Raw genomic sequence first — 21652 nt, 5'->3', positions numbered from 1 at the left:
AGAATAATATGAGTAAGATGATATGGATAGTCATTAAAGAAGAGTCCTAGTCCAAATCCTAAAACTCATTTGAGACATATGTTTGTGTGTGTGTGTGTTTGTGTGTGTGTGATTATGTGGATGTCCTTTAGTAAGCTGGCACAGGAACACTTCTTAATAGCTGCACAGAAGGCAGGGAGGGGTTAGGGTAAAGGGTTAAAGACACAGCAAAAGAGCCACAAGTTCTCCCCCAGAGAATCCTTAGTCCTGCCGTGCAGTTTGTCATGCTGGGTCACTTTGGATGCAGGAACAGACCCAGTGCTACTGGGAAGGACATTTGTATCAGACAGGTAAATGAACACACTAAATGAAGTCCAAAGAGGGACGAGTTTAAAACATTCCTGATGTAACGACCATGATCATGAGATCATGAGATGAATAATCTTTCAGGTTTGTACCAGGATGTGATGCTGAGCACCTGTGACATTCAACTAAATGATAACTATCCAAAGCCCCATCCACACAAATGCCTCATTCTTGCGTGAATAGGTAAAACAAACCTTCTGAAAAACAGTATAAATTGTAAATTCATGTTAAAATGTGTAAAAATGTCTTTAGTTCATGAGTAGCAAAGACAGAAGAAAAAAAAAGAAGAAAGTAAAAAGAAAAGAAACGACAAAGAAATGAACAGTAGTGAAGATTGGAAAGCGAAGACAAGACAAACAAAGTAAAGGAAAATAAAAAAGAAGAGAAAGAAACAAAGAAAAAATAAAAAGATAAAAAAGAGAAGAAAATAAGTGAAGAAAAAATAAAAGAAACAATGAAAAAACAAATGGAAGAAAGAAAAAAAGAAAAGAAAAAAGAAAGAGAGAGAGAGAGAGAGAGAAATGATAGCAAAAAAGACAAAAAGAAAAAAGAAAGAAAAATAAATAAAAATAAAAATAAAAAAACAAGTAAAGAATAAATGGAAGAAAGAAAGAAGAAATTTAAAAAAGTAAGAAAGATATAAAGAAAAAAGAAAAAAAAAGAAAAAGAAGAAAAAGAAGAAAAAGAAAGCAAAAGAAAGACAGACATGAATAAAAAAAGAAAAAAGAAAGAAAAACAAATAAATAAATAAAGCAAAAAGAAAAAAAAATAAACAATGGAAGAACAAATGGAAGAAAGGCAGAGAAATTAAGAAAAAGGGAAAGAAAAAGAAAGAAAGAAAAGAAAGACAGACGGACGAACGGAAGGAAGGAGGAAAGAATTAAAAAGAAAGACTCAGTTGCAGTACCCAGCAGTTGCAGTACCCAGCAGTTGTTTGGTCTCATTCTGCTGATTGGCTGAGCACAGTTCGTTTATGTTCTATTACTGAATCATTTGGGCACTTTGTGGAAACAACACATCAACATTAACACGATTCACATCAATTAATCTCAGTGCTCTATAAGCGCCACATGCAGCTCGGGCACAATTTCAATCCCAACCTGCAATTCAATCATGCAAAACTGTTTCCTCTCTGATTAAACCAGCAGAGCTGCACAATCCCACATCACATCTATTACTTCACATCTGGAAAAGTGCCTGGAGACAAATCCATGCTATAAAAAGTATCAAGTATGAAAGCTAGTTCAACTTTTTCCATTTTCATTTGGCCGCTGCTGTCTAATAAAATGTGCAGCTGAGCAAGAGATCTGAAATGCAAAAATAAATAAATAAATAAACAAAATATGTATAAAAAATAGACGTGGACTTTAATTTAACGTGTCCTGAACAAACAACAAGTTATAAAAAAGAGAAGAAAAACTACAAAGTTCACTTTGTTCTACAGTCAAAAGATTAATTTGAGTTTATTTATTTTTTACTTCTTAAATTTAATAGTGTGGAAGAAAGAAACTAAGAAAAAAGAATAAAAGAAAAGAAGAGAAAAAATAAATAAATAATTTAAAAAGAGAGGAAGGAAAAAAATGGAAGAAATATGAAAGAAAGAAAGAAAAAGAAAGGATGAAAAAAGAAGAAAATGAAGAAGAAAAGAAAAAATTTAAAAAGAAAAAGGGAAGAAAAAGAAAGAAATAAAGAAGAAAAAGAAAAAAGAAATAAAAGAAAGAAAAAGAAAGAAAGAAAGTAAATGAAAGAAAGAAAAACAACAAAGTTACCTTCGTTCTACAGTTAGTAATTGTACACACACACACACACACACACACAAAATTCAGCTGTATAGTATGTGTGGCTCATAAAAAAAGGAATGTAATAACAGATGAGTGAGTTTTATGATTAATTTTTGAGTTTTATGAGCTATATATAACATTTTACCTGGTTGATGGTGGGAGGAAGAGGATGTCCAGCAAGGGCAAGTTTGACCGTCGTCTCCCAAATCTGGGTGTCCTTGCTCCCTCTAGCCGTCACCATGAACTGAATGGGCTCGGACAGGTTCGTCACCTCCTGCTCTGTGTACATGGACCCGTCGGGGCGGACTCCAAATTTCGGGTCGCTGCTCTCAAATCTGATCCTCTCATTCAGGTGGCAGAGCTCGAACTTTACTAAAATAAAAACAGATGAGAAATGATGAGAAATGAAAAGATTTGAGAGATGAAAACACTTTATGATAAGATGTAAAACAGCAGCTGGTCCTCTGAGCCCTGATAGCGTGAACATTTGGTCTGTGTTGATGCTGTAATACATTCAGAAGCAGCGTGTGAGATTTATCTGCTCTGATGAACAAGTTGGTACTACTTTTGGTCATATAGTGAACATGATGCTGTAATCAACAGAAAACTGATTTGCAGTTTTTCTGAGTAAAATCATTAAATCTCATATTCATGAGCAGCTAAGAGCTCAGTGTTCCTGAGAAGCACTCAGTCAGGTCACGAGGAAGCGAGCAGTCTGTTATTAAAATGAACTGTGTGACAGTGGGGAGCTGAGATGTTCCCGTTATCTACAGCAGATGATCCTCTCACTAACACCTGAAGGGAAGTTCCACAGGTTTACAGAGAACACTTTCAAAGAGTCGTGAAACCAAGGCAAAGAGAGAAAGAATAAAGACCTGCTGCGACACCTCCATGACTGAAGTCACAATGAAAGATAGAAAGAAAAAATAAATAAAAAAAATAAGAAAAAAAAAATATGGAAGAAGAAGAAAAAAGAAAAAAATGAAAGAAAAAGAAACTAAGAAAGAAAGAAAAAAATAAAAGAAAAAATAGAAGAAATACAGACAAAAATTAAGAAAAAAAGAAACAAAAAAAGAAGAAAAAAAGAAACAAAGGAAAGAAATAAATAAAGAAAAGGAAAGAAAGAAAAATAAAAAAACCAAATGGAGGAAAGACAAACAAAAATTAAAATAAAAAAGAAATAAACAAAAAATAAAATAAAAAGAAAAAAGAAAATGAATAAAATAAAGAAAGAAAAGAGAAAGAAAAAAGAAAGAAAAAATTAAAGAACAAATGGAAGAAAGAAAGACCAAACTTAAGAAAAAAGAAATAAACAAAAAAGAAAGAAGAAAAGAAAAAGAAACAAAGAAAAAAGAAAATGAAAGAAATAAATAAAGAAAAAAAAGAAAAGAGAGACGAACAAATGGAGGAAAAAAAGACAAAAAATAAGAAAAAATAAAGAAAGAAAAAGAACAAAAGAAAGAAAATGAATGAAAAAAGAAAAGTGCAAAATCAAATTCATTTCAAGGGATTCAGAACAAAACATGATTTTGTGATGCCAACCTTCAGTGTATATTGTATTACAGACATTTCCCCTGTAAACTGATCCAGCAGGGCTGCTGGGTTGAGTTTTTTTGCGGTGAGACTTTTGTGTTATAAAATTTTGCACAAAAATGCTTTCTGCTGGATGACAGCATTCGCCTCTGAGCAAGAATCATGTTTATTAACAATACAACAGGACACGATGGTATTACACACAAATCCTCTCAGTGTTTCAAACTAAAAGTGTTTGAAATTCACCCAACTCTGCAGCATTTGTGCAATCCAAGGATGAAACCGTAATTCACATAACAATCTTAGTTCTGCATGTTTTTTTTCTGAATTGCCTTCAAAAACATTAGCACAAACATCTGTCACACGACGAGCGGCATGAATTAAGAAACCAAAGCCGGCGTTTCCATCAAACAATTGAAGGCAATCAGCGGTGCTGTAAATGAGGCTAATTTGCTTTAATGGAAAAGAGCTAATTAGCGCCACTGCGGTCGCTTCGTCTCCCGAGCGAGAGCTGAGGGGTCCGGGCTGAAAGCGTGGAAGCATTAGCTTCGAAAAACGGGCATAGTCAGAGGCCTGGCACTGGCATGAATTGTTGGCATGGGAACAAACAAGATGCTCGGTGTTGAGGCATTTTGCTCGGACGTTTGAACGTTCAGCTTTGTTTTGGGACGCGTGCCAAAAATCTATTCTTTCTTTTCTAGAAACACTCCCTGCTGACAATCGAACAGCTCGGTGGAGGGATGTTGGGTTCCCTTGGAGAGCTTTTACTTTCCTTAATAGCACCAAACAGAGTCTGTCTGAAAACCTAGTGAGCTGCCTTGCTGCCTACTGCCACCTAATTAAGGCAGCATTTTAAGGTATCTAGGTCTGTTGGTTGGGAAAGACCGGACTAAAAGGGTGGGGTTATCAACACTACGTAAAGACCTTGCTTGTCCAGGACGCCTCTGAAGTATGGGACAATAAGAAGGGTGTGTCAGGTGAATATACACTGATCAGCCATAACATTAAAACCACCTCCTTGTTTCTACACTCACTGTCCATTTTATCAGCTCCACTTAACATATAGAAGCACTTTGTAGTTCTACAATTACTGACTGTTGTCCATCTGTTTCTCTACATGCTTTGTTAGCCACTTTCATGCTGTTCTTCAAAGGTGAGGACCCCCACAGGACCACCACAGAGCAGGTATTATTTAGGTGGTGGATGATTCTCAGCACTGCAGTGACACTGACATGGTGGTGGTGTGTTAGTGTGTGTTGTGCTGGTATGAGTGGATCAGACACAGCAGCGCTGCTGAAGTTTTTAAATACCGTGTCCACTCACTGTCCACTCTATTAGACACTCCTACCTAGTTGGTCCACCTTGTAGATGTAAAGTCAGAGACGATCGCTCATCTATTGCTGCTGTTTGAGTCGGTCATCTTCTAGACCTTCATCAGTGGTCACAGGACGCTGCCCACGGGGTGCTGTTGGCTGGATATTTTTGGTTGGTGGACTATTCTCAGTCCAGCATGGACAGTGAGGTGTCATACCAGCACAACACACTTACACACCACCACCATGTCAGTGTCACTGCAGTGCTAAGAATGATGCACCACCTAAATAATACCTGCTCTGTGGTGGTCCTGGCCACTGTAGAACAGCATGAAAGGAGGCTAACAAAGCATGCAGAGAAACAGATGAACTACATTCAGTAATTGTAGAACTACAAAGTGCTTCTATATGGTAAGTGGAGCTGAGAAAATGGACATAATATTCCTTCATTTACTGTCTGCTTTACCACCGATTTATCTGATTCACGATCACAGTGGGTACAATTCACTGGGCGAAAGTTCAAAAAACACCCCAGACACATCACCAGTCCATCACAGCTTCCACTGGGATTCTTTGAAAGAGGTGCCAACCAGAAAGCATGGCAGGAAAAAGAGAGAATAAACTGAGAACGAATCCATTGACACGTGATTTTGACCTCAGCCTGCTCTCTCTCGTTCTCTCTCCTGCAGCGCTGCCTCGCTCGCCTGCACAATGAATGAAGGCAGGAGGAAGTCACCGGCTGTTTGTTTCTCCACAGGAGCTGAAGGTCAGCCAGTGGTTAGTCCTGCTCATTGTAATACTCCCATCTTTACGCTTTGCGGTTCATTCTGCCCACATGACTGAGCAGATGTGTGATCTGATTGGACCACAAGCACTGAAACCATAACAATAACCAAACCACAATTACCTGATGACTGTAACGACATCCAGGGTATAACACACCTTCAATCAACTAATAGTGTGTCACTGACTGTAGTCCCAACATTTACACAGGAAAGGGGGGGTGGTGGTTATGTTACGTTAAAGGAAACAATAGTGATTAAATTGTACAGACAGAATTATGAGGGATCTTCAAAAAGTTTCTGCCCTTTTTAAAACTCTATTTATTATGAATTTTAAAAACAAATCACATCACTTTTCTATATTATCGCCTTCTGATGCATTTTTCAGCATCGTACCAACTTTTTAATGCCATCAGCATTAAAAAAAATGTTTTTGGTTGAGCGTGTAGCCACTGATGTACCGCTGCTTTCACATTATCACATGAAAATCTTCTTCCCCTTAAAGCTTCTCTGAGTGTCCAAAAAGGTGAAAATCAGATGGCGCAAAATCCGGACTATAAGCGTCTCTCAGTCTCTCATTCACGACCGATTACTCCTCCTACTACACCCTCACTGCTTCCAACCAAAGTATAAAAGTGAGGAAACTTTTTGAAGATCATCATATTTGCTCCAACTTGAGTCCTGTACAGATGCACCGGCAGAAAAAGAAAAGGTACTGATGAGTCCAAACTCAGCATGCTTTACACCACCTTTTTTTGCACCACGGACCGGTTTCATATAAAGATATAATTTCACGGACCGGCGGGGCCGGGAAAATGTAATAATATTGCTTACAAACAGTGTAAAATTATTAATTATTTACATTATCTAACTATTAATTCTTTCTGTGCGGCCGAGTAATAAATAGCTCACGGACCGGTACCGGTCCGCGGCCCGGTGGTTGGGGACCACTGCTTTACACCAATCCATTCAAGGCTGGGAAATGTCCATTGGGATCTCAGATCTGTCTTGGGTTGCTAAGCTATTAAAAATAATGAAGATCTTAACAGAGGCAGTTTGGAAGTACAGTAGTAGGTGTTGCAACCAAAGACAGATGCTTTTTACTTTAGCTTATCACTCAGCAGGCTTCTCTGTAAGCTTTGTCTAAAAGTGCTATTGTTGAGCTGTTGTTGCTTCATAAGAACTGCACTTCATAAGATCTGGCAACCTGAAGCAAGGAGGTGGGGGATCACAGGATGAACCGCTTTCCTCTTTGTTCGTTATTCGTAATGCGCATATATCCACTTCAAATGTACACACATAAAGCAGCACATTTCAGAGGTTTTCAATTCTGGTCACTGGTATGGCTATGACATCTGTTGGTCCTCCATTCACACATTGGTAGACCGGGCTTCGTGGCATGAAGAACTGTCCTGCTGAAAAAGACAATCTTAAAATTTTCAGATTTGAGGACTTCCAGGGTAACCTTGTACGTGGCTTGATTCATGTGACCTTCATAAAGACAAATCTGTCCGATTCCTGCGGCACCCAGAGATCATCACAAATCCCACTCAAATTTCACAGTGGGTGTGAGAACATGACCTTACTTCATCTAAGGACCAATTACTATGGTCTTTGCTTTGCTTCTCGGCCAGTCCCGATGACCTGGGGTTCTACAATATATTGTAAATTATGATGCTATAATTATTAATATTTATACTACTGTAATTACTGGCACATTCCCACACCAACATGGAGCATCAATAGAGTGATATCAACAGAGTGATACCCCATCGGGCATTTCATTTGTGTTTGTAAAGCCAGTGGCATGATTGTGAGCCAACCCCAAGTCTCAACAGTAGTGAGCTATCATAACAGACCTAAATATTATTTTTAGCTATAATAAATTGGCTGCAGTCCGGCCGCCCGCTCGCATTATTATAGAAGCCACACCTGGACCGTGGCCCGACTGTTGAACAGCTTTGTTTTGAGCATAATACAATATAAAAATAATCCAGATCAAATCATAAATAAAGGTGGCTGTGTTGGCGACGCGAAGGCGATGCTTCGTTCTACGACTGCGTTTCAGAAAATGAGCTCTTGGCTGGAGTTTTAAGGCCGCTGCTGAGAGGTATGCAGGTTAACAGCAGCTACAAATTCAGCTACTGCTGAGCTGGATGACTTTACATTAAAGCTCCTCCAAAATTGCCGACTAATTGCTCTAATCAGATTTAAAGACTCTTTTCTTTCCTCCTTACTTCCTGCTGGCTGAGTGTGGTGTAACAAACCAGAGCTAGACTTTCTCTTTTTTCCTCTTTCGTTTGGTACGAAGACATAATGCAGCAAAATGAAGCTCTCAGAGTGCTTTGAGGAGTGAAAGAGTCTCACATTTGACGTTGAAAATGACCTTGATGGGTTCCGATCAATGATAGAAAATGATGGGGTGACTGGAAGGGTTGGAAAAGCACTGACTGAATCAGCAGTTCTGGATTAAAGTCACACAGTCATCATGAAGTTTTACAGGAACGCTATGACAACTATAAGCAACAATCTATTCAAGAAGTGCTGTAAAAAAAATCTTTAGTTACATCCGTCTCCACCGAACCACAGTGAGAGTCTTTATCTCTCTTCAAAAGAAACTAACAACATGAGCCAGTCTGCTAAAAACTCTCCTAGTCTTAGCTCATGTTAAAATTAATAATAATTAACTAATAATGAGTTTAGAAAGAAGGAAACCACTGCTAACCAAGAAAAACATCGTTAGTTATAATGTTCTATGGACAGATGAATCAAAATCAAAATGTTTTGGTCAACAAGGCTTCTATATGTATGAATATACGTGCTGGTATGAGTGGATCAGACACAGCAGCTCTGCTGGAGTTTTTAAACACCTCACTGTCACTGCTGGACTGAGAATAGTCCACCAACCAAAAATATCAAGCCAACAGCGCCCCATGGGCAGCGCCTTGTGACCACTGATGAAGGTCTAGAAGATGATTGACTCAAACAGCAGCAATAGATGAGCAATCGTCTCTGACTTTACATCTACAAGGTGGACCAACTGAGTAGATGTCTGTGTGTCTGATCCACTCATACCAGCACAACACATACTAACACCACCACCATGTCAGTGTCACTCCAGTGCTGAGAATGATCCACCACCTAAATAATTCCTGCTCTGTAGTGGTTCTGACTATTGAAGAACAGCATGAAATGCGGCTAACAAAGCATGTAGAGAAACAGATGGACTACAGTCAGTAATTGTAGAACTACAAAGTGCTTCTATATGGTAAGTGGAGGTGATCAAATGGACAGTGAGTGTAGAAACAAGGAGGTGGTTTTAATGTTATGGCTGGTCAATGTAAGGTCATCTGTCTGTCAGCTGAAGCGTAACTGGGTTATCCAACAGCACGATGATTCAAAACACTTAAGCACACTTAAAACTGTGAGTCTTAATATGGATAGCTCTGTGGACATTGGGAGGCACTGGGTTTATAGGTCAGGTAATACTGGATGAGAAAGCCTGGCTTGCAATCGACAATCCAATTCATCCAGATGTTCGGCAGAGTTAAGGTTAGGGCCCTGTTTAGGCCACCACAGTCCTCTAGACCAGCTATATGGACCTGGTTTTATGCACGTTGAATAGGTTAAAGGGCTTTCCTGAATGGTCGCTCCAAATTTAAAAGCAAAACATTAATTTTTATTACAATTATTTAAAATACCTAGCTTATAGGCTTGGCTAAAACACCTGAACACAGGAATTAGCAGGGGTCCTGGCATATTATCACATACTTTAGGCATGTGTAGAAACTTCGGGACACCCAGGACCTCGGTGCTGTGATTGGCATCCCGGTGTATGAACACTGTAGAAATAGCTCTCAAATGAAAGTGGACCTGTTATATTTCATGTCTTTTTAGTTTTTAAGTGGCCTAGTCACTGTCGATAAAAACGCCTTGGAAAGAAGCAATACAAGCAGCTCATTCTTCCAAACAGAAAGGCGTCGGCAGAAGTGAGAAAAAAATTATGTTAAATTACCGACAGGTTTCAGTTACAGTCGATGCTGTTAAAGGTGCTGCAACCGGTTATTAAGGGGGCTGAGTCACTCAGACTGATGCAGGCGTCCGCGTTCATTAAGTGAGCCATCAGTCAGGAGTTTCATGTGCTCCGATGCCTTTCTGTAGCTCGGTGCCAATCTGACACACAAGCTGGCACCGGTATAAAACCAATTAACCCGAACCTGGATCACAGGTGATTAATACATCATTAGATCTACATCAGGCATCAGGTGTTTCCACCAGACCTGCTCCGAATTCCAATAGAAAGGGGAAAAGGGTCGGCTATATGGGCAGAACTTCCCTATATGGTGGCATTTGAGAGGGAAGAACCCCTGTTGTTAATGGGTTAAATTTAAGTGTAATGTTTGGCTTTGGGTCACACACATTACCATTAACTAACCAGTGTGTACATTAACTTACCAAGCACTTTATTAGGTACACCTGTGTGGTATGCTACACCTACCATACAAACAAACTTTGTGGGTATACAATTACTGTCTGTAGCCCATTACTTTGCCGTTATTAAACAACAGAGACCCATATAGGACCCCCACTGACCAGATGTTTTTGAATGGTAAATCATTCACATTACAGCACTGACACTAATGACACTAAGAGCTAACATTTACATTTACATTTACATTTTCAGCATTTAGCAGACGCTCTTATCCAGAGCGACTTACAGAAGTGCTTCCAAAGTGAACATTTCATTTCTCAAGTTTAGGTAAACAACAGTCGAAGAACACAAATCTGCTAAAACCTGTTAGAACCAAAGTGTTTTTTTTTTTTTTTTTTTTTTTTTTTTTTTTTTTTTTGGAAATGGAAAAGGATGGAACAAGATGTTAGTAAATAAGTACAAGTCAGCTTAAGTGCTTAGTAAAGAGGTGGGTTTTTAATCGCTTTTTAAAGACAGCAAGAGACTCAGATGTTCGGACAGACAGAGGAAGTTCATTCCACCACTTGGGCGCTAGAACAGAGAAGAGCCTTGATGCTTGTCTTCCTTTAGTCCTGGATGGAGGCTCAAGTCGAGCGAGACTGGTGGCTCGGAGGTTGCGTGGTACAGCGCAGGGTTTGATTAGACCACGAAATCAAATCAGCTAACAAAACTTAGTAGTGTGTTGTACATGTCTACTTATCTGTTTACCTATCTGTCTGTCTGTCTGTCTGTCTGTCTGTCTGTCTGTCTCTATCTATCTATCTATCTATCTATCTATCTATCTATCTATCTATCTATCTATCTATCTATCTATCTATCTATCTATCAGTCCGTCTATCAGTCTTTCTGTCAGTCTGCCTGCCTGTCTATCTATCTGTATATCTATGTGTCTGTCTGTCTGTCTGTCTGTGTAAAATACTGTTCCAAAGAATTACAGAGTACTGACATGCTAAGGTACATTTAAACATTTAAAAATGCCCATCAGATTAGTACCTGGCTGAGTTTGAAAATGTACTAATAGATTTGCTCTGTGTGCATGATGTAAATTTGCACACCTAGGTAAGTAAATAAAAGACAGTTTAATAGGCGTGGTTGAAAGACGCGATCCTCTGCCGGCCCCGTAGATCTCCGGATGTCTGTTTTTCTTTATGACGAATCATATTTGTAATTTCCGTAGGACTTGCTGATTAATGAGACAGATAGAGCCAGAGCGAGGCAGCGTGAGACAGAGATGAAGCGTTTGATACTTTTTCCTTGGCGAGAACACCCAACAAACTGACATGAGTAATGCTGACGCTCAGAGAACAACAGTGTGCATACGTACGGCAGATAACATTAAAACTGATATTCTGCAGTGAAGCAAAAGTACAATTTGTCATCACTTCCTGCAGAGCTTCTTCTCCGTAATGATTCAGTCCTGTGTGAGAAACGTGAAAATGTTTAATCTAGGATGAGAATGAAAAATCGTCTCCAACTCAAGATTACCAAGAATAAGCTCAAGAATAAGCTGTAAGAGGAGTGCAGCGTGATTCCTGGACTCAAAAACATCGACAGTCATGACAGGCTTAAGATTCTAATCAATTCTGCGAGGGCTTTATAGCGTCATTTAAATCTGTTGCATGTTCTTCTACAAACCCCATTTCCAAAAATAAATGGGAAGTTTTTACAAAAAGAATCTGATTTGTTTATATTATTTATTTATTAAAATTTTAATGTCATGTTTATTAAATAGATCTTATAAGTAACCCCCCATCCTAATCAGTGTTGTTTATAAGGAGGCAGGAGACGAGCCTGGAGGCTGACGCTTTTACTTTAAAACACAAAGCGAGAACTCAACACCACCTGAAGCTACAACACCTCTACTTAAGGATGTTTATGTTGAAGGTTGAATGAAATTGAATGTGTCTGTTTAAAAACCTAGTGAGCTGCCTTGTTGCCTACTGCCTACCTGATCAGATGCCTAATTAGAAAGGATTCTAATAAGACATCGAACTCATGAGGCAGATTATTTAGACGCACTAATTAGACAGTGATTTTGTCGATTATGTCACTGCAGTTTCGCTTACAAAGCTAACACAGTTAGCCTCAGGCCGTTCAAACCTAAGGGTTAAGGCGGCACAACCCGCTGTCACTGACGAGCGCATTTTGCAGATAAATCGCACTCGTGAAATTCTACCTTTATATAAATAAAAAATCAATGAGAATTTATTTCCATTTGAAAAGAACATCAGTTGCTCCGCATTCGTCCGGCATATTTGTCATTTTTCTGAGAAAAGTTGTGCCGCACTGAATGCTGGGATTGCCGTCACCTCTAAGGAAGCATCAGACGCTCCCTCGTTATTCAATCAGATAATCGCTTCTAAATAAGGCACCTGAGTAAGTTCTCAGGAGTGCTTTACACTTTGACATCTTGAACATTTTGACTAAGCGATTGCTAACTGAATTGCCGTAGGATTGCTAGGACGCCTCATAGTGCGGATTAACCACTAAACGTGAAGCACTCTAACGCTACACGAATGAGGAATGTTAAATCGCTAAACACACATGTTAAAGTTCGCATTTCACAGCAAATTGAATATTACACGGGAAACGGGTCATTTCACGGTCCGTGAATTAGGTAGGGCATTAGTTATATGTGTAGTACAGATCTGTTTTCCCTACATTGTTTCAGCACTTAGCTTAAACTGTTCAAGCGTATATCATCATAGCTCTGGTGAGCTGAAGCACTTAGCTTAAACTGTTCTGACCCAAATTGGTTCAGATTTGGCTGGTACATGAACGTACACGACAGAAGAAATAGTTCCACACTATACGTCTTGAAACCGCCGGGATAATGACGACTATAACGTGAGCACAAACAGAAATGGCATTTCGGTAAAAGCGCTGTCCGTTCGAAATTGTTCCTCCAGAGCGAACGCTTTTTTAAAAATGGGCCGTATCTCAGCGGAAAGCGGCTCAGGCAGGCGCTCCGTCATGGTGAACGGTTCCCTCCGGAAAAAAAGAGTGTTTTTTTTTTAAAGAAGTAATCAGCTTTTAATTTGCCTTTATTTTCCACCTCGCTTTATCTCCTACTTATGCTTTATCTGCTTCTTTGTGTTATTTTCAGGCAGCTGAATCAAACCCTTGTGCTAATGTAGTGTCAGCTCGTTTCTGCTGATTTAATTTGTCAGGATTTTATCTTTTCTTTGCATATTTATTAAAATTAATTGTTGATATCAATCCTGCAGCTGTAATTTCATTTATTATAGCTTGATAACAAATACTGGGCACTGATGCACCGCTGCTTTCACATCATCATCACCACATGAAAATCTTCATCCCCTTAAAAAAAGGTGGAAATCAAGTGTGGAAACTACTCCTGATCAGGCATAACATTAAAACCACCTCCTTGTTTCTACACTCACTATCCTTTTGATCAGCTCCACTTACCATATAGAAGCACTTTGTAGTTCTACAATTACTGACTGTAGTTCATCTGTTTCTCTGCATTCTTTGGTACTCCTCTTTCATGCTGTTCTTCAATGGTCAGGACCCCCACAGGACCCCCACAGAGCAGGTATTATTTAGGTGGTGGATGATTCTCAGCACTGCAGTGACACTGACATGGTGGTGGTGTGTTAGTGTGTGTTGTGCTGGTGTGAGTGGATCAGACACAGCAGCGCTGCTGGAGTTTTTAAACACCTCACTGTCACTGCTGGACTGAGAATAGTCCACCAAAAATATCCAGCCAACAGCACCTGTGACCACTGATGAAGGTCTGGAAGATGACCAACTCAAACAGCAGCAAGAGATGAGCGATCGTCTCTGACTTTACATCTACAAGGTGGACCGACTAGGTAGGAGTGTCTAATAGAGTGGACAGTGAGTGGACATGGTATTTAAAAACTCCAGCAGCGCTGCTGTGTCTGATCCACTCACACCAGCACAACACACACTAACACACCACCACCATGTCAGTGTCACTGCAGTGCTGAGAATGACCCACCACCTAAATAATACCTGCTCTGCTGTGGTCCTGTGGGGGTCCTGACCATTGAAGAACAGAGTAAAAGCAGGTTAAAAAGGTATGTAGAGAAACAGATGGACTACAGTCAGTAATTGTAGAGCTACAAAGTGCTTCTATATGATAAGTGGAGCTGATAAAATGAACAGTGTGTGTAGAAACCAGGAGGTGGTTTTAATGTTATGGCTGATCAGTGTATAATTTCTGCATCTTTACTAACGACAGCAGAAAACAGTATTAGATCGACACGATTTAAATCCTGCCACCGGTTTGCTCGGCTCAAAGGGACAAAGCGGACAGATGCATCTGCAAATCTGTCAGAAGCCAATCCATCGCCTCTCAGGCTTTTTAAAGTAATCCTAGATTAAACCAAAAGAAAACCTCTTGAATGTCAACTCAAGTCTGACTGGAAGAGTCCCAGTGTGTTCGGCTACCACGCAGCCAGGAAAATCCATTAGCCCCGATTGCTGCGTTGGCATGGGTGCCATTAAGGCAAGCTGAGCAAAAATCCCTTTTGGAGGAGAATGACATTTGCTAAGGTTGTCAGAACCGAAAAGAGCAACGTGACACGGGACACTTTTAATGCCAGGCATGGATCAGCGTGGCAGGGATCTACTTTTTGGGTGACAGAAGAAAAACCTTAAGATTTAAACATTAAATTGATTGGTTCAAATCACTCTGAATCATGTTTAGAATTGCAGATTTCTAGTATAACTGCAGTCATGTAAACATTGCCAATTTATTAACATTGGTAGGCAACATCTACTTAAGGAACAGATCATTTTTACCACAGTTTGTCTCTTTGTAAAGTCTATCAGACTGATATAGAACGCCCGCAAAACAATAACTGCATCTCCAAATTGTCTACAGATCAATTGCACAGACCCCCCCCCCCCAATTTTCCTCCCAATCTAGTCGTATCCAATCACCCGATACCTGACAATGGGTATTAATACGAAGACTGCCCCATAACTTCGCCAACCCTGCCTTCTTTTGGGGCTATTATTCATTTAGTTTCGCATTTCCCCCCCAATTGGTATCCAACCACCCAATTGCATTACACTTCCTCTCTACTGATGTTGACCTCCACTCTGACTGAGGAGAGCCGTGGCTAACACACGACCCTCCGACACGTGTGCAGTAGCCGACTGCATCTTTTCACCTGCACCAGGCGAGTTCATATGTGGATCAGCTTTGTGTACGGAGAGTCACACCCTGATCCATATTGTCCCTCGTCTCTGTGCAGTCGTCATCAATCAGCCAGCAGAGGTCATAATTGCATCAGCAACCTCTATACGAACAAGCCAATCGTTGTTTGTGTAAACGCCCAGCCTGCCGGTAGCAGAGCTGAGATTTGAATTGATGAGTTTTTTTTTTTTTTATATATATTTTCTTTATGCAGTTTCTCCCTTTTTAGCGCGTCCAATTGCCCGATTGCGTCATGCTTCCTCTCCACCAATGCTGATCCAGCGTTGTGTACGGAGACACACACCCTAAGAGACCTCTTTTCTCATCTCTGTGCAGGCGCCATCAATCAGCCAGCAGAGGTCGTAATTGCACCAGTCATGAGAGAGACCCTATCCGGCTTAGTCCCGCCCATCTGAACAACAGGCCAATCGTGGTTCATGTGGCCGCTCAGCCCAGCCGGCAGGCAGAGCTGAGATTCGATACGATGTATTCGAGATCCCAGCCAGGGGCATAACTACAGGGGGGGCAGGGGGGGGGCCCTCCACGACATGAACTCACTTTCATTTAATTTCACCTACTTTTAATTCATTCTGATCAGCTATCAACATGCAGCATATATATAATAATAATAATAATAATAATAATACATTTTATTTATATAGCGCTTTTCAAGATACTCAAAGACGCTTTACATAAGACAAATAATCAAAACAAATACGTACATACACCATACAAATCATAGTACAAAATCAAAATAGTACATCAACATCAAGAATAATTAAGATAAAAACAAAGAGAGCAGCATAAGACAGTTCATTAAAAATTAGCTAAATTATGAGAGAGAACAACAAATATAGAACAATTTCTTAAAATTAGACAGAAACAGGACAGATTTACATGCAATCAGGAAACTGAAAACTTTACAAGTTTTAGGATCTAGGACTTCACATTTCTGTCGTGATCTAAGTATAAAAACTATTAAAAAGAATAGCAAAAATAAAAGCATTTATTTTGTGTTGTTACAAGTTAAATGCCACTCTGAATAGATGAGTTTTGAGAAGTGACTTGAATTTGGACAGGTCAGGACAATCTCGTAGGTGTTTGGGGAGAGCATTCCATAAAGATGGAGCAGCTATGGAAAAGGCCCTGTCACCCCAGGTCCGGTGCTTGGTCCTAGAGGGTATGGACAGTAGGTTAGCCTCAGAAGAGCGAAGGCTACGGGAGGGAATGTGCTGATGGAGCAGGTCGGTGAGGTAGGATGGGGCCTGATTATGGAGAGCTTTGTGAGTGAATAGAAGAATTTTGAATTGAATGCGTTGAGCAACGGGAAGCCAATGAAGTTTTTGTAGAACAGGTGTAATATGATCACGGGAGCGAGTATGAGTAAGGAGGCGAGCAGCTGAATTCTGGATATACTGAAGTTTTTTTAGGATTTTGTTAGATGTACCATAAAGGATGCTATTGCAATAATCAATTCTGGATGTAATAAAAGCATGAATCAAGGTTTCGGCGGCAGAAAAGGAGAGTGATGGACGTAGACGTGCTATGTTTTTTAGATGAAAGAAAGCAGTTTTGGTGATGTGATTTACATGGCGGTCAAAAGAGAGGTTGCTATAAAAAATTACACCAAGATTTCGGATGTTAGAAGACGGAGACAAAGTGTCATTATCAATGGTAATTTGAAAATTTTTTGTGGTTTTTGCCAGGGTTGTAGGACCTACGATGATCATATCTGATTTTTCACAGTTTAATTTGAGGAAATTAGCTTTCATCCACAATTTCATTTCAGTGATGCAATTTGTCAGAGTGGAGTGAAGTTCAGTATTAATGGATTTGGAGGAGATGTAAAGCTGAATATCATCAGCATAGCAGTGGAAATGTAAACCATGCCGACGTATGATGTCACCAAGGGGGAGCATATAAAGAATAAACAAAAGGGGACCTAACACTGAGCCTTGGGGAACGCCTTGGGACAGTGGAGCAATGGCAGAACTACAATTGTTGATATTAACAAACTGTTGTCTGTTTATGAGATATGACCTTAACCACAAAAGGGCAGTACCAGTGATGTTGACAGAGGATTCAAGGCGGGACAGAAGAATGGAGTGATTAATGGTGTCAAAAGCTGCAGTAAGATCAAGGAGGACGAGAATATTAATTTGTCCAGAGTCTGAGGAAAGAAGAAGGTCATTTGTGACTTTGAGGAGGGCTGACTCAGTGCTGTGCTGGGGGCGGAAACCAGACTGAAATGATTCAAATAGATTATTGGAATTTAGGTGATCTTTGAGCTGTGAGGCAACAACACGTTCCAGTATTTTCGACAGAAATGGAAGATTGGAAATGGGCCGAAAGTTACTCATAATGTTAGAGTCAAGTCCAGGTTTTTTAAGTATGGGAGTAACAGCAGCCAATTTGAGTGATTGAGGGACTGAGCCAGAACTAAGAGAGGAATTGATTATCTCTGTGATAAGTGATGAGATAACTGGAAAACAACCCTTAACAAGTTTTGATGGAGCAGGATCCAAAACACAAGTGGAGCTTCGCATCCCTGTTAAGATCTCAGATAGGTCCAAAAGAGACACAGGTGAGAACTGAGACAGAGGCTGGGTAATAAATTGAGATGAGATAGGCGGAGAAACAGAGATGACAGGGGAAACTGTCAGAAAATTGTGGATATTCTCAACTTTTGTTTGAAAAAATGAGAGGTAAGAGTTACACTTGTCAACTGTAAAGGAATTGGTAGTATTGTCAACTGGTTTGAGAAGTTTATTTATTGTGGAAAAGAGAGTCTTAGGATTTGTTGATCCAGCATGTATGAGTTCGGAATAGTAAGTGGATCGGGCTGCCGTAAGAGCGTCTTTGTAATGTTGAAGATAATCAGAATAAATCTGATAATGTACTGTTAGACCGGTTTTCTTATAAAGTCTTTCAAGCTGGCGTTTACGGGATTTCATTTGGTGAAGCTCAATTGTGTACCATGGTGTGGAATGACTAAATGAAACAAATTTGGTTCTCAAAGGAGCCAGCTCATCAAGACATGAGGCGAGTATGTCATTATAGTAATCGACAAGGTCAGATGAATTACTAGACAGTACAGGACAGACAGACATCTTTTTAACAAGAGAATCTGAGAAAGCAGAGGGAGAGATATATTGAAGATTCCTGAAGGATATTTTACGTTTAGCTCTAGTGATGGGCCTAGTGACCTCAATGTCCATGATGATTGTCAAATGATCAGAGACAGTAAGGTCATGGCTGGACGGCTGATGAACTAGGACACCAGTAGAGCAGACAAGGTCAAGAGTATGACCTTTTTTATGAGTTGGAAAATGTATATGTTGTGTGAAATTAAAACACTGTAACAATTCCAAAAATTCCCTGGCAAATTTACAGTTGTTGTCATCAATATGGATGTTAAAATCACCCATAAGCAGTACAGAGGATGAGAGGGCACTAAGCTGGGTTAAAAAATCTGAAAAATCAGAGAGAAAGGAAGCGTTTGGCTTTGGCGGACGATAAACTACAGCAGTGACCAGAGGAGTAGGCCCTGACAACTTGAAAGCCAGGTGTTCAAAAGAAAGAGCAGCAGGAAAAGACAAAGTGGTTATTTTAATATCATCCCTATAGACTGCAGCAACACCACCACCTCGCCCTTCCATACGAGGTTCATCAATATACGAGTATCCCATTGGCGTGGTCTGATTTAACGTAAAATAATCCAAGGGTTTATGCCAAGTTTCAGTGAGACAGAAAAAGTCTAGTTCACTGTCAGATATAAATTCACTGAGTACAGTACTTTTTGTGTTGAGTGAACGAACATTAAGCAATGCCATTTTCAAGTGGTATTGTTGTGTAGTTGGCTGTGAGGAACGAGGAAGAGAACGGAGATTTGCTAAGTCCACTCCGCGTTTCCCATCCCACTCCGTGGACAGCGTTGTCATGGCGTTGTCATATATACAGTATATATCAGCGTTGTCAGCGTTGTCATATATACAGTATATATATGAGAAATTTGTTGAGGGGGCCTCAAAATTTATTTTTTTAATTTGCACTGGGGCCCATGACCTCCTAGTTATGCCACTGATCCCAGCTCTGGTTCCAGCGTGTGTTTTTACCTGAGCGGCCTGAATTGATGAGTTTGAGATATCAGCTCTGGTGTGCTAGCGTGTTCCTAAATAAAGTCCCCATTAACTACAGCAATTCAGCACCTCTAAATCCTCCATTACTTTATCCTGTGTAATATTTTCCATTAGCACTCGAGCAAAGCCTAATACGATGTTTGATGATTTTACACTTAGTCTTATATCAACACGGATTATACCAGTATGCACATGGCTAATAAAAGCTCATTCCAACCAGGTTGTATTTTATCTGTAAATCTACACAATGTGTACGTTATACGATGAAAATGCTTCGAAATGTCAAGATGCCCGTTGGCGAGAGGTGTTAAGTGACATTTTTATTGTGTATTTAAGCCTAAAACACTTTTTCTTTTCTTTCCTTCGGGAATGAATTTATGTCATTTCACACATGCATGGAGAAAGAGTGATTAAATCCTTTACTTTGTGACTTGGCTATAAAAAGAACACAATAGATCCTTGTCTGCTCTCTGTGGGTCTGACGGATGCTGAGAGAGCGAGCGAGAGAGAACGAGAGGGAGAGAGAGAGAGTTATATATTATACTTATGGGACGTTTAGCTAGAGAGACTGTCTTGGAATTGCGTTCACTGGCCAGTATAGAAGCTACACCTGCCACATTCAGTGAATAAACTCTACAAGTCTGGATATACAATTACTGACTGTGTACACTGTCACTTACATGAACTATTATGTTGATTTACATGATTTGTAAAGAAAAACAATGTATTAAATTCAAGTAAATGCAAAATAGAAGCTGTAGTCTTAGACTTTGGGTTCCCATTTAGCTCATATCAGTCCTTTAGTGAATAACTAGTGGGTTAATTGTATGTCATGGTGGCTCCTTGTGGCTATTTGTTTGTAAATAAACTGTGTTCCTGAGGAAATAAGGTGTTTATCATCCTAACTATGCCACCAAATGTTGTGCAGGGGGTTCTCAACCTTTTCTTTCTCTGGAAGTCTTCTTCTGGGACCCCCTTGACACGGGTTATGATATTATTCCTACTCTTTGAGCAAGGACGCCTTCATTCATGGAAATTTCCATCATGGATCCATGATGAAGGTATAACTTTGATGTTGTGGTGATGGGAACTTGTGATGGAAGCTTCCTCTGGATCTGCTTCATTGGGATCTGAATCGGAATCATTTGTAGTCGGTGTCTGTTGACCTTTGGGTGAATCAAATGTGTCCATTCTTAAAAACCCAACGTTGGCTATAGGTGGTATAAAAAAAAAAAGATTAGCTCAGTGGTTATAGCCCTGGTCTAGTAAACCAGGGGTTGTGAGTTCAATTCTCACTGAAGCACACTTTAGTCTTCGTAGCCCTCAGGCTCCACTGATCACGGCTATAAGCAAGAATTAGAAGAACTCCCAAAACTCCTGAGTGTTAACTGGTCTATAGGGCAGTTGTGGCCTAGTGACTAGTAATCAGAAGGTGCCGGTTCAAGACCCATCACTGCCAGGTTGCCACTGTTCAACTCTCAATTGCTTAGACTATATAGTGTCACAACTGTAAGTCTTGTAAATGCAATGGGACCCCCCTCTAGGCTCACATAGTCCCTCTAGATGTGCATTCAGAACCTTGCTTAAGTGCTCTGTAGTGTTAGTAATACAGTAAAGCTTGGTAGTGCTGGGATTTGAACCATTAATCTTCTGATTCGAAGCTTAGTGTCCTAAAAGGTGAACCACCACAATCTGAAGATGCCATTTCACTCTTACATTAAGACATTTGGCGAACGTTTTTATTTAGACGCAATAAACTGCGACGGGGTAGAATCCGAGAAATTAGGGTGCAAGGGTGTCAACCTGTCAGTGGGGCTGGAACACACAAGCTTCTGATTCACTGCACTGTGAATTCATATTGGTAAAAAACAAATAATAAACTCATCACTTCTTGCCTTTGACAGCCGCTAGTTATGAAGGTGTGATGACATACAATTTCAAAAGGAAGTGTGTGTGTGTGTTGGGGGGGGGGGTCTTTTAGGATGGCGTAGGAGTTTCTGATGTACCACTTAATGTGTACAAATGTCAGTAATCTTTTACACTTTATGTTTTTCCCCCCAACAGAACCTTTTAAAATACAATAAAATGCCTGTAAGG

The 21652-nt window shown here is 40.0% G+C and overlaps 1 protein-coding gene across 1 annotated transcript in view; it reads right to left on the bottom strand.

The window, feature by feature from the left end:
- cdh4 (cadherin 4, type 1, R-cadherin (retinal)) overlaps positions 1 to 21652 on the bottom strand; it is a 203578-nt gene that overhangs the window by 65951 nt on the left and 115975 nt on the right. The window contains exon 4 of the mRNA XM_062986402.1: positions 2272 to 2498. Within this exon, the coding sequence (XP_062842472.1) occupies positions 2272 to 2498 (227 nt within the window). The remainder of the gene's footprint in view (positions 1 to 2271; positions 2499 to 21652) is intronic.

The sequence above is a fragment of the Trichomycterus rosablanca genome, chromosome 24 (assembly GCF_030014385.1).
Source record: "Trichomycterus rosablanca isolate fTriRos1 chromosome 24, fTriRos1.hap1, whole genome shotgun sequence".
In the NCBI taxonomy this organism is placed as follows: Eukaryota; Metazoa; Chordata; class Actinopteri; order Siluriformes; family Trichomycteridae; genus Trichomycterus; species Trichomycterus rosablanca.
The sequence above is the reverse complement of the archived record's forward strand: the minus strand, read 5'-3'. Positions and strand labels throughout refer to the sequence as shown.